This window comes from Bemisia tabaci, chromosome 7 (genome assembly GCF_918797505.1).
Source record: "Bemisia tabaci chromosome 7, PGI_BMITA_v3".
Classification (NCBI taxonomy): Eukaryota; Metazoa; Arthropoda; class Insecta; order Hemiptera; family Aleyrodidae; genus Bemisia; species Bemisia tabaci.
This window is the reverse complement of record NC_092799.1, coordinates 41,781,657-41,794,737: the sequence shown is the minus strand read 5'-3', so window position 1 is coordinate 41,794,737 and position 13,081 is coordinate 41,781,657. Positions and strand designations below refer to the sequence as shown.

The following is a 13,081-nucleotide window of genomic DNA, read 5'->3' as shown; positions in this document are numbered from 1 at the left end:
CACTTACTTAAAAATAACTCTATGGAAGTTTGATCCGAGTGAAAATTTTACAATTCATTTTCAAAATAGACTGTAGAACCATCTCATTAAAATTGAGTGGATTTTATGAAGGTTAAAAGCAGAGCTTATGACTACTTCAGTGGCGTAACGGACTTCCGCTGGGCCCCCCTGCAAAATTTTTTCTAGGGCCCCCCATGTCGATAAAATTCCAAAATCATCCCCCCTCCCGCCCCTCTACTTCCCTCACCCCTTCCCGTTTTTTGGCCCGAGAAATTTCAAATCACGGACTTGGACTTGGAATGCCTCTCCCCTCACTGTCCCGGATCCCGTACCCGATTAAATGGGGCCCCTAAAGGATCAAGGATCTAAAGGGTGGCGGAGGCCCAGCCCAGGCCCAAGGATCTACAAAAGGGCCCATGCAGGCCCAAGAATCGAAGGGCCTCCAAGGGCCTTGTGGGCCCTTTAGATTCATGGGTCACCCAAAGCCCGAAATACCTACGAAAAGTGACAAAAAAGAGAAAAAATTTAGTAATCACTGAGTGGACATTGGAAGGCAGGGGCCCTTCAGCAAAAAAAAAGTTAGGAACAGTCCAAAAGAAGTATGAAAAACCCTGAGCTAACAATAAAAATCAGCGGAAGAAGCCCCATCTCGGTAAGTAAAGGCCCAAAGTTTGAAACCAAAGCTAAGCATCAAAGAGACAGAGAAAAACAAAATTTCGGCGGCCGAGGGCCCGGAGGGCCCCCTAGGCGCTTGGGCCCCCCTGCATAGCAGGGTCTGCGGGGGCGCCCGTTACGCCACTGGACTACTTCAATAATAGATTTTAGCTGATAGGAAAGGAAAATATCTTACCAGTGGCTCATTCGTTTTTTCAATTTTAATAATTTTGATATTGGCATTTAATTCTACATCTTGGACTGGCTGCGCTTGAGATGTGACGCTTGAGCTATTGGTTTGTGATGGTGAGACGATTCGGTCAATGGTCATATCCCGAGCGATGGTATCATGTGCGTATAGTAATCCTTCCACTTCATACCTCGTCAGTAAATCTGCTAGTTCTGAAGCTTCAGGCTGCGAACTCTGTTCTAAACTTTCTAAACACTGAAACAGAGAAAAAGTTGGAGAATTTTATATTAAAATATAGTCTAAAGAATATAGTTAAATTTTGCGTTTGGATAGGTACATGAAGCTTTAATTTGAGTTCCATGAGAGAGATTTTTTGAGGATGAATAGCTGAAATGTGCTTTTACGCGATAACCAAAACCTCACGGAACGTTTTTCCGCGATTAGACTCCGCGAAAAACTGCATTCACAAAAAGGCGACAAAAATGATGACTGGCTTAATATTGATCATCGTTCGAAGAGTAACTAAGAGAAAAAGAGGAAATGAAAAAAATATGACTTGGCACTTGATTATATGTTCCTGTCAATGTTGCAGGCTATTAGTTATTGCCGAAAATATTCAAACGACCTATGAGATGTCTCGGCAAGTAAACTCGGCAGTTGCATGGACATAATCTAGATGTTATTGATATTTAAAAGCACGATCTAGACGCAAGGTGCCTTCATTTTCCGAGATACCTTACGCTTTACCACACGGTTAGTTTAGTTGCTTATCCACCCTAAGTGCAACTAGGGCCACTGACTTTACTACTAACTTCAAAATTGGTGAGTATTCTTACTTCTCTAACTAATGTGAGCGAGTGAGATGAAACAGGTTGGATAGTCTGCTTGCGATGAGGAGACCAAACTTGTTGAACTTTGTTGTGGATGGCTAGGGCTCTTCCGAACTCGGCGCTGAGTAGGAGAGTTTGGACGGCTGCGACTTGGACCTCTAGACTGCTGTAACCATACCCATGGCCTTGGTTCACGTTCTTTTTCAGATTATGCTGCAACCGCTGAAGCGAGGCTATGAGATCTCCATACCCTGCAACAATAAAAAAAAACTCAAAATTATAGACCAATATTTTCGAATTTTGATTTTGTGAAAATTCGCAATGTTTCAAACTATGTAAACGAATGTAATATTATATCCTAAAATTTTAATTCGTGAGGTTGACGTCCGTCTTATCGTAATCATTACTTTGAGCTTTCTGATTCCCTAAATTTATATTTTTCCTCACCCTCATAACTGAAGATCTACCCAGCACTGGAAAAAAAACACATTGGATCTAGAGTCCACCCTCTTAAAAACATCGACAAGAAAAAGTACTCTTGATTCAATCAGAATCTAGCTTTAATCAAGAACCAAGCCTCTTAATGTAAGCGGATTTCGTTTTGATTCAAGCAAAAATCCGATTGAATCAAGAATATTTTTTCTTGTCAATGTTTTCAAGAATCAGGACTCTAGATCCAATGTGTTTTTTTCCAGTGAGTCCATTTTAATCATCCTTTGGGCATTTACAAGTTTATAAACCTTTGTGTGAGCAGATGGGTCTTCAAATTTTTGAATCTGTACCCAGGTTTTTTATTGACACGAAGTGGCCTCGTGGATGGGCCGCGGACTGCAGGGAGGGAACTCAGACTACCGTGCTATGGAAAAACGCCGTATGAGCCTTCAGGCGTTGCAAAATTTCCTCTGGCAAATCACTAATCTTCAGAAAAACGTTTAAATATTTTTCTGCCAATTTCTCAGATAATTTTGTTTGTAACTTGATCTAAAGTGTCTGAAAATTTCAAGGACATATATTCATAATTTTCCTCAAAAATAAACATTTTATCGAAGGAAATTTGGCAACTCTCGAATGTTCATACGGCGTTCTTCCTTACCACGGCAGCGTAGTAACAAACGATGGGCTAGGCAGCCAATTGCTGAGGAAAACACAAATGATCCTGGCCGACATCTACGAATTGCTGGCATCGTCGCCAACTTTTCGAGTTTTCTCTGATGTTTATGAACAAACCGGAATATATTTACGCGGCAAGTGGCATCACTGGCGACAGAGCTGTGATAATCGACTTAACGTAACAGGTAACCATAAATGAGCGGCGGCCATTAAATTTCGTAGGAGGTGGGCTAACTCTCGCATTACCGCCTCAGCACTGCGCCGTAGTGAAAGAAAAGCCAGAGAGTACTCACGTTTTATTTTTTTCCCTCCCTTTTTCTCTGTTCTTTTCTTCGTCGAGACGAGGACTCAAGATTCAGATTGTGAGTCGAGAATCCCTTACGCCTCCTTACGGTGGGGGTCTCTTTGTTCCAGCCGACCACTGCACTTGGCGCAGTAGTCAGAGAAGGATAAACTCTCTGGATAATCAACGCGTACTTATTCTAAAGGTTTCATTCAATGGCCCACACTGGGGGAAAAAAACACATTAAATCTAGAGTCGAGACTCTTAAAAACATTGACAAGAAAAAATACTCTTGATTCAGTCAGATTTAAGCTTAAATCAAGAACCAAGCCTCTTAATTTGAGCGCATTTCCTTTCGATTCAAGCTTAAATCTGATTGAATCAAGAGTCCTTTTTCTTGTCAATGTTTTCAAGAGTCTGGACTCTGGATCCAATGTGGGTTTTTTTTCCAGTGCAGCAGATAACAAAACCCACAATGTACAATGCGAAAAAAACTTCGGCTTCAAGAACTGAACTTTCGCTCATATTGAATTTCGAAATTATTTAGTTCTAGTAACCAACCTTTCAGGTTGTAGAAACCGTATTTCAGTTAGTTGGGCCAAAGTTTGCTTTCTGTGACCGAAAACTTTGAACTTCAAACTTCGAGGACTGACAGTTCCGCTGGTCATAGAATCGTGTTTTGATGCTTGATTCTTGTACATTAGCTAAAAATAATAAGATCTGCCTAAACATCAACTTTCTACATTCAATATTAACTGAGATATCGCGCCTTAAAAAAGTGGGTTCATGACCATCCACCGCGGTGGTGACACCTTCGGTTTCTTGCATATTGCTTTAATAACTCAGGGAATCACACATTTGCTCTGGTTACTCAACGTGTAAGAAACCAACGTGGAAGAAACCAAGGGTATTACTACCGCGACGAATGACATCATGAATCGAATTTTTCAAAGTGCGATATCATCGGTCAATATTGAACGTAGAAAGTTGCCGTTTGGACGGATGTTAATGTTTTTAGCTGATCTGCAAGAACCAGGCATCAAAACACTATTCTGAAACCAGCGCATTGAACCGAGAAGCCTTGGTGTTCAAATGAACCGCACTTTTCCTTTCTAATATTGGCCACACGTCTGTTAAAGTGATCAGAATTAGTTGAGAATACAGTGCTTGCTCTAATCGATGCAAGCTATTAAATACTTTAGATATACAATAGCCCTCTACAGATGGATCAAGCTATCCCTCTTTTATTATTTTTCTTTTTCACGTACCTTCGAGCTGAGCATCAGGTGACTGGGCACTTCAAAGCCGGAATCGTCGAAAAGTTCGACCGTGTAACGGTCGTCAGTTTAAAGTTCACATTGCTTTTTCTCGGTCGAAAGTAACTAGCAATTACAGAGACGTTAACGATAAATACCGTTCGATGTTCCTATACGGATAGCGGGAGACATCGCACTAGACGTTGTTTCACTGCGCGTTCGTTAAAATTTGAAAAGTTCACATGAATATCTAACGATGTTAGGTACAAGCACATGGTGATGCACCTGGGTTTGAACGAAAGATAGTCTATAACGACATGTATTTGTATAATTTTTGGTCAGGAACAAAAAAAGTTACATATTTAGAGCCTCAAATTACTTCCGTAATTCGTCAGGATTAACTTGAATCATCAGCGCCCAAAACAAAAGCGTCTGTGTCAGTCGGCAAATCGACCATAAAACCACACAACGCACTCACAGATTGTTGCGGAGGGGTTCGGGAGCTAGCAATAAGCCACAAAACACGATTCGAAAAGAGGAAACCCGTAGAATCAGATTTCGTAACTTTCAAGCCGCGGAAACACTTAGAATCGACAGAGACTTCAACGACGGGGTGGGAAAGTAAGCGTTTCGATGACACCGTACCGGTTCGATCCTCCTTAAAAGTTCAGACTTTTACTAATAAACTGAACACTTTTATAACTCGAATTGCTCCACCATAGGAATCCACATGGAGTGTTAAATCAGTAATTACGATACTTCAGCGTTACAGCGTTGTTATACTTTTTTTTCGATCATCGGCACTCCTGTTTCTCGATGACAGTAACTGATGGCGACTAGAGGAAGATGATCTTTCGTACGATATGTTTGCAGGCACGGGATAACCTCCAAATTGATTCAAAACATACAAAGCTCAAGAGATTCAACTAGAGGCCTTAAGCGTGCACTATTAAGGACTTCGACTCATCTTTTCAGAACTTTCCAACCCTTTCTAGGAAACTTTTAATTGTGGTTGATGAGCAGAGATAATTCCTATAATGGACCACTAGACAAGGTACGAATTTAAGTATTCTGATACATGTTGACACATGTTTCTTAACCAAAATTTCACGTAAAACACGATTTGCGCAACGAAATTTACTGAAGATGACTCCTAAACAAGATATTTAATGTTTCTTGACGCGTGAATTCAAACCACCCGCTCATGAAAACTCAATGGTCTACGTGATTCACATCGCGCGCTAAGCGTTATCATGACAGTCTCTACGATATACAAATCTGGCAACCTCAATCTTGACGCTTTGGCTCAGCTATAAGAAATTGCTTATAGTCTGAACAACACATGGTTGGACATGAACATTGCTCAACTGAGAAGCTAGCAGAAACTGTTGTAGTGCGCGATTTGAATCACGCAGAGCTTTGAGTTTCTTGTAAGCGGGCAGTTCAAATTCCTCGTAACCAATGTGAAATAAAAACATTAATATCTTCGTTAGGAGTTGGTTTCAGTAATTTTCGTTGTGCGAATCGTGCTCTACATGAAATTCCGGTTAGAGTAGAGTCCAATAGAGTTACTGATGTTCAATAGGACGTGTAAGCCACTGACGCTACCGTAAAGCTTGGACTAAGTCTACACTTTGAATCAACGGCTAGTTCTAGCTACGGAGAACTTTTCAAACCAGAAACTGGGAACGAAACTGATAAGCATGGGTTTAGTTTGCACTATAAGTCGAGGTTTAAACTGGTAGTTCAATCTAGTTCAAACTCAGTAGGAGCAGGTAGAGTTACTGAAGTTCAATACGGCGCGTAAGTCACTGACGCAACCGTAAAGCTTGGACTAAGTCTACACTTCGAATCAACGGCTGGTTCTAGCTACGGAGAACTTTTCAAACCAGAAACTGAGAACGAAACTGATAAGCATAGGTTTAGTCTGCACTATAAGTCGAGGTTTAAACTGGTAGTTCAATCTAGTTCAAACTCAGTAGGAGCAGGTAGAGTTACCGAAGTTCAATACGGCGTGTAAGTCACTAACGCTACCGTGAAGCTTGAACTAAGTCTACACTTTGAATCAACGGCTGGTTCTGGCTACGGAAAGCTTTTCAAACCAGAAACTAGTAGTTCAATCTTGCTCAAACTCAGTAGGAGGAGAAAGATGCAGGTAGAGTTACGGAAGTTCAATACGGCGTGTAAGTCACTAACGCAACCGTAAAGCTTGTACTAAGTCTACACTTTGAATCAACGGCTAGTTCTAGCTACGGAGAACTTTTCAAACCAGAAACCGAGAACGAGAAGGAAGCACAGCGAGCGACACGACGGAGCGGCATGGAACGAGCGACTGTGGCCGAAATCGTGAGCTTGCGACGTTTGCTGCGCTGCGGCCGCGCCGAGTTGAAAGACCAACTCCAAGAGGCGGAGGACTCGGAGTCGCGGTTCGCAGTGCCACTATTGTCAAGTCACGAACTCTCATTTTCGGAACCGGCGTTTCCGCGCGGGGCCAACCCCCGAGGAACCGGGGATCGACCACCCTCGTCGGCCGAACACGCGATCCATCAATTCGCGGGGAGGATTCCATCGGGCCGACATGGCGGGAGTCGCGAACTAGGAACGTTTGACCCGATGAACCTGACAGCGCTGTCCGCTACGGTATTTGGAACTTCGGAGTTACCGGGCGGCGTTGTCGCTCGCGTGGAAACTCGGGTTTGGACGCGGATGGTGTGGATATCGCGCCGCTCCGCTGCGTTCGAGAGTGATTTTCAGGAGCGGATTAAGGATTTTCGTCGCGCGGAGATGTTCCGAATGGGCCGTTCACTTGGAGGTGAGTTCGGTGGTTAAAAAAGACTTGTGCAGTCGCCTACGCTGCCGTGCTGAGGAAGAACGCCGTATGAACCTTCGGGCGTTGCCAAATTTCCTTTGATAAAACACGAATTTCCCGGTAAACTTATGAATATTTTCCTTCCAATTTTTCAGATAATTTTGTTCGCAATTTTACCTAAAGTTCTTGAAAAATTTCTCGGCAAAATATTTATACCTTTCCTAAAGGATACACATTTTATTGAAGGAAATTTGGCAACTCTTGCATGTTCATACGGCGTTCTTCCTTAGCACTGCAGTACGGGCCGCAAAGACGGGAATACAAACGGTAGTGAAATAAGGAATTACACGAGACGAGTGAAACTACATAACATTGCTCCTCTAACGTAAGGACGGATATCAAATCCCACGTGAGCCTTGTTTTACATGTAAATCCAAGCTTGCTAGGGCTCATGCGGAAACAGACGCCAGAGGAACGACGATAAGGCACAGCTTATTAAAATCCGAGTAATTTTAACTTACAAACTCACTATGGAACTAAAAGCCTCATGGCTAAAAGCTTAAAAGCTTCATCGTATCTCGACTATAACTTTTAGAAATCTCTGATTGTATTTCATAATCTTCAAATGCTTCCTTGCAATTCGGAATGATTTTTTTCTCTTTTTTTTTAATAAATCAAGAAAAGTCTCAGATCCTTCTAAAATAGACTGTGGGCGCGTTCTGTGGTACGGGTCCCCTTCAAGAGCACCTACATGAAGAGGAGGTTGATGGTGAACTTTCCGAATCAAACGGGATACGAGGCCATCCCCCCTATTTTTTTGAAATTTTACACTCTTGAACACAATTTGAGGCACTTCAGGAAAACGTTAAGTGCCAAAACCGGGAAGATAATTCCCAGGAAGGTCAATGCTTCAAAATTTTAGTATTTACTTTGTATGAGTGCACCTGTGAGTGCACCTCGATGACAGTTTCCCAGAATAATAAATGTAAGCCGATAATTCTAAGAGGGGAAGTGGTCTTACTTCAATCCTTACTTTGCTCCTAACCAAACGTAAAAAAACAATGAATTTCTTATGGAAAAATAGAAGCAAATTGTTTAAATAAAAAATCAAAGCTACCGTTTCTTCGCTGCACTCAATTGCAACTAAGATCTACGCGATTTATTCAACCGGAGGCACGGAACTAATTTTTAATGCGAGGCTTTACCGGTAGGTACCGCGCGAGGCGGCATCGATGCGTTCCGTTACGGAAATTGCGGCGGGGATGCGGGAAGGCAGGAAACAACGAAAACTGCACGTGAATATGGGTGAAGCAGTGAACGATGCCGCCCGGGACTAGCGGCAACAAGGCATTGTTTTGCCGTTGTGGGGGTCGGGGGGTCACAAGTTGAGCTGGGGCCTGCCTCCCGCGCTACGACCAGCTTGGATGCGGCCATACTCGTTGTGGGCTAGGTGTTCCCAGAACAGGAGGAGTGGGACCAGAGGTGCAGTGCGGAGCTGACTCAATTATTGGGCCACTTTCAGCAAAGCTCAACTGGTGGACCTTTACAGGGAGGATCCGCCACTAGAGTACCTATAAAGGGAGAAGAGGGACACACTGGAAAAAAAAAAAAAACACATTGGATCTAGAGTCCAGACTCTTAAAAACATCGACAAGAAAAAATACTCTTGATTCGACCAGATTTAAGCTTAAATCAAGAACCAAGCCTCTTAATTGGAGCGGATTTCCATTTGATTTAAGCTTAAATCTGATTGAATTAAGAGTCCTTTTTCTTGTCAATGTTTTCAAGAGTCTGGACTCTAGATCCAATGTGTTTTTTTACCAGTGCATGTCGGTAATTTTGAGATTAGGTCATGGAGCTTTTAGGGCCCAAGGGACAGCCAACTTTTGAATTAAAATTATCCAGAATTGTTTTTGATTAGAATTATTACAATCCGTCGTTGGTGAATCACGTATTTGACTTAGTTTTACCATAAATTTACTCATTTTTTTCGGAAGAACGCTCATTAATGGATATTCTTAGCCATTTTGGTTTGGTATTGGAATCTGAAAATTGACAATGACATTTTTTGTGTTACAGGGTTGGCTGTCCTTTAGGGCCCTAAGAGCTCATATTTTGACAAGTCCGTACTCTTTCTATGTATGTACCTACTCTTCCCGCCACGAAAAGAAAAGCTTCCTTGCTTCAGATGCTCACAGTCGATTCCAGGTCCTGACTACAGAGAGTGGGACCCATCATCAGATTAGACTAAATTGGCAACCTTTGATAAAATTGACGCTTACCGCGTAGTTGAGAGTTGAGTTAGGTTACTGAACTTACGACGGAAATAACCAATCATTTCATAGTCATGTTAGTCCACGGATTAAAATAGAGCTCTCTTCAAAAATTTGACAAGTGCCAACGATATGTCGCGCGAGCTGGTGGTGGGGGTCAGAATAATGCGATGGTTGACGAGTAATTTTAGGTGTGGAAGGTAAGTAACTAAATCATCGAATGCGAGAACTGTAGGAGGGGGGTTCGGAGGGGGGGGGGGCGTCGTTAGAGTCAAAGCTCTTTGGACAATGCCTCCACCAGAAGGACGGAAATGGTGCGTCTCTGGCGATGTTAGTTCTGGTCGATTCCCTCTCGTCTACCGGTGGAATACAAAATCGTGAGCACAGATTTTGAGTGTCGAACGTCGCACAGTGGAAAAAACCGACTCGAGAGGTCGGACATTACATTTTTTTATTAAAACTGCAAATTTTTATGTTTATTCAGTCACATTATAAAATTTAAAGGCTGACGCTTGAAGGAAATTTTACGAGAAAATTAATGAAGTTAATTTGAAATCTTCACGTGTTGTATTATCAAAGATAAAGGCGTTTAAAGTTTCCGCATCATGCCCAACTTCTCCCATTGAATCGTTCTATTGTGCGTCGGCCCGATGCATTGTTTCCAAATTGATCAAGCTGAAAATGTAGCGATTTCCCTATCAAACTCTATGTAAAAATGCACACCAGCTCACACATTCAGGCAACTATGGCTAGTGCCGCGGATCGCACCGCACAACCAGCGCAAATCGTCCAACCGTGGCTAACTTGTTGCTACAATCAAAAAGTAAATTCCGTGGGATGAGCTCTAACGGGAAGTGGAAACCATGTTCTCTAACGCGCTTATTTTTTCGCCTTCAATTGAGCGGGTAGGCAAAAATGGATCCTAAGCGTCGAAATAGTTGTATCCTTTGAGATTGACCCAACAACGCGCGCCGGGACGATTTCGGGGGCCGTTACAAAACAGTACGAATAGAATTGTTGACCCCTCCTTCTCACCCATAGCACAAAGTCTATACTTCTCCTTGAAAAAACCGCAACACAGAGGAATCGAGCGAACGAAAATGAACCCGTAGCGAGATGAATATTTCCGGACGTCCTCTCGGCTTTCCTGGCGATGTACAGTTAATTGGGGGCTTAAAATAAATAATTTTTAGCCTGTTTCTCAGGGGTTGTTAATTTTATAAAACTCGAGGAAAATTTATGTAAGCTACGTGCACCTCTCCTTTTCACGAGTGCAGGCCCGCCACATCCCATCTCGGGCCCTGGTACCAATTTTCTGGCCCGGGCCCCTAGCACGGGGGAGGGGGGGGGGTCCGGGGGGCCTCCCCCGAGAAATTTTCGAAATTTTAAATCTATTTGGACGCATTATGAAGCTCTTATGATGGAGATTTTCCATCAATTTCTGCAGAATAATTACGCCTTTTTGTTTACTTTCAGCACCAAAAACTTTCGAATTGTTGCATTCAAAACATCTATAAATTTTTTTTTGAGGGGGCAGATGATAATTTTCAATTCTATGGGGAGCCAGGCCCCCCTGGACTCCCCTTTCGTACGTCTATGGCAAGGGAGTTAAGCCATTGAAGTCGAGGATGCCCAGAAAGGAGCCTCTTAGCATCCGACAACGGAAGAAAATGAAACACAGTTACTAAAAATATCATTCTACATATACTCAAAATCTTGAAAATCTCTAAAAAAGTAAGAAAAATTTTATAGTGCCCTAGCGTGTTTTTGAAACTTTATTCACCTTTTGCGGAATTTTTAGGGTAATTTTTTCACTTTTCCCTACGAGACAAGGGTTACACATGAATTCGTAGTGGTTTGTCACCTGCGTCACGGGCCCCTCCAGGGCCCGGGCCCCGGTACCAGGGACCCAGTATCCCCCCCCTTGTGGCGGGCCTGCACGAGTGCAAGAATTAGAAATTTTTGCATAAGCTGATTAAGAAGTTAAGATATCTAGAGGAAAATTTCGGCGAAACACTGGCGACCTTATGGCAGTTTGTTTGGCGATATGCTGGTCCTGAATAGAACGTCTCCTCCTTCAATGGTCAGCGAAAGATGGCAAGTTTGGTACCGGAGGGAGCTGATGGCATTGGTTGGGAGTGATGTTCGCTTTTCTTCCTCAGAGCCGTGAGCTAAGGGTTCTGGGGCGCGGTTTGGGCAAGGTCAATGGGCACAAACGAAATAGAAGAATGAAGATAAAAATTGAGAGTGAAGTACCACCGGACAGGAGCACGCGCTGGCGTTCGTTTTTCGTTGTCATTCTAATTGGCGGCCGCGACCAGACGCGCTAGGTGCGCGAGCAGTCTTGCCACATTACAAAGGATTTTCCAAATGAAGCAAACATGGAGTACCTTAAAAGGAGAATATGGAAACTTGGTCCTTTAGATGCTGTTCAAAGTTTTGACCAAAAAAAAAACGGTGACTTTGGATAAAGGGTTGGATCGCACGTTTGGTGCGACTTTTTTTGGACTTTTCATTACACCCGGAGAAAAAAACCTCGTGCGTGGGACCCGAAGTTATGGATCTCTGACGTTTTCAGAATGAGCATCTGAACACTTAAGGTCTAGCTGCTGAGGTTCGGATCACACATCTGAAACTTCAGTTCTTACATCTAAAGAACTTCAGATGTGAGAACCAAAGTTCCTCGGATGTGAAAACCGAAGTACTTCAGACGTAAGAACGGAAGTTTCAGATGTGTGATCCAATCCAAGCCTCAGTAGCTGGAACTTAAGTGTTCGGATGCTCAATCCGAAAACTTCAGAGATCCATATGACCTAAACTTCGGATCCCACGCACGATTTTTTTTTCTCCGTGCACATTTTACCAACATTGCCACAAAGATGCACTGAAAAAAAAGTAGTTAGCGTTGAGAACTAATTTGGTAAGTTCTCGCCAAGTAGAATCAAAATTAGGCTTCAGAACTAATTTATTGTACTGAAGCACCAATCAATTCGCTTCATACGCTGACTTCACTTTACTAGAGCGCGAACCAGAATTGGAAAACAGCACTAGCTGTAAAATTAGCGCTGTGGTAAGACAAATTCACCTTCGGGTCAAACTAATTCGCCCTCAACGCTAACTGCCACATTGTCCGTTACATTTATTTAGTTTCGAAAAAGTGGCGTCGGTACAACAGCCTCAATCGCGTCAGCTCGTGAAAATCAATTAAAATGTGAAATTTCGGGCTCGTTTGACACTGTAAATACTCCCGGTATGATTTATAGTGTCCTCTCTTTCTTGAAAACGCTCGAAAGCAACATAAATAAACCTGTTAAGGTTAGAAATCGTCTGTTCGATTCAAAAAGTAAACAAGCATGATATTCGTTGGAGTCGTCAATCTTCTGTATTAAATTGCGATTAAAGCGTTCCGCGTTCAGTTTATATTTTACGAAAATCTGTGAACTTACTGCTTACTTCTATAGTTCGCGTTCTCCCGTAATTTCAAAAGAATATCTCAAGTGTTCGGACGAGATATGTTTATTCAGTGTGAACATTCGCTACCGTTTCATGTGTGAGTGTGTGTCTCTCTAAAGGATAATTCTGTCTACTTGCACGTACCTATGGGATATTCCTTTCCTCTGTCGTACATTTGGAACCGGTCAGTTTATTTTTACCTCTCATCTTTTAAGAAATCTTA

General features: G+C 42.6%; 1 protein-coding gene across 1 annotated transcript in view; it reads right to left on the bottom strand.

The window, feature by feature from the left end:
- Positions 1 to 13,081, bottom strand: part of sdt (MAGUK p55 family member stardust) — a 58,639-nt gene that overhangs the window by 5,302 nt on the left and 40,256 nt on the right. Inside the window, exons 5-6 of the mRNA XM_072302910.1 lie at positions 1,681 to 1,925; positions 851 to 1,099 (exon numbers count right to left, since the gene is read on the bottom strand). Coding sequence (XP_072159011.1) covers positions 851 to 1,099; positions 1,681 to 1,925 — 494 coding nt within the window. The remainder of the gene's footprint in view (positions 1 to 850; positions 1,100 to 1,680; positions 1,926 to 13,081) is intronic.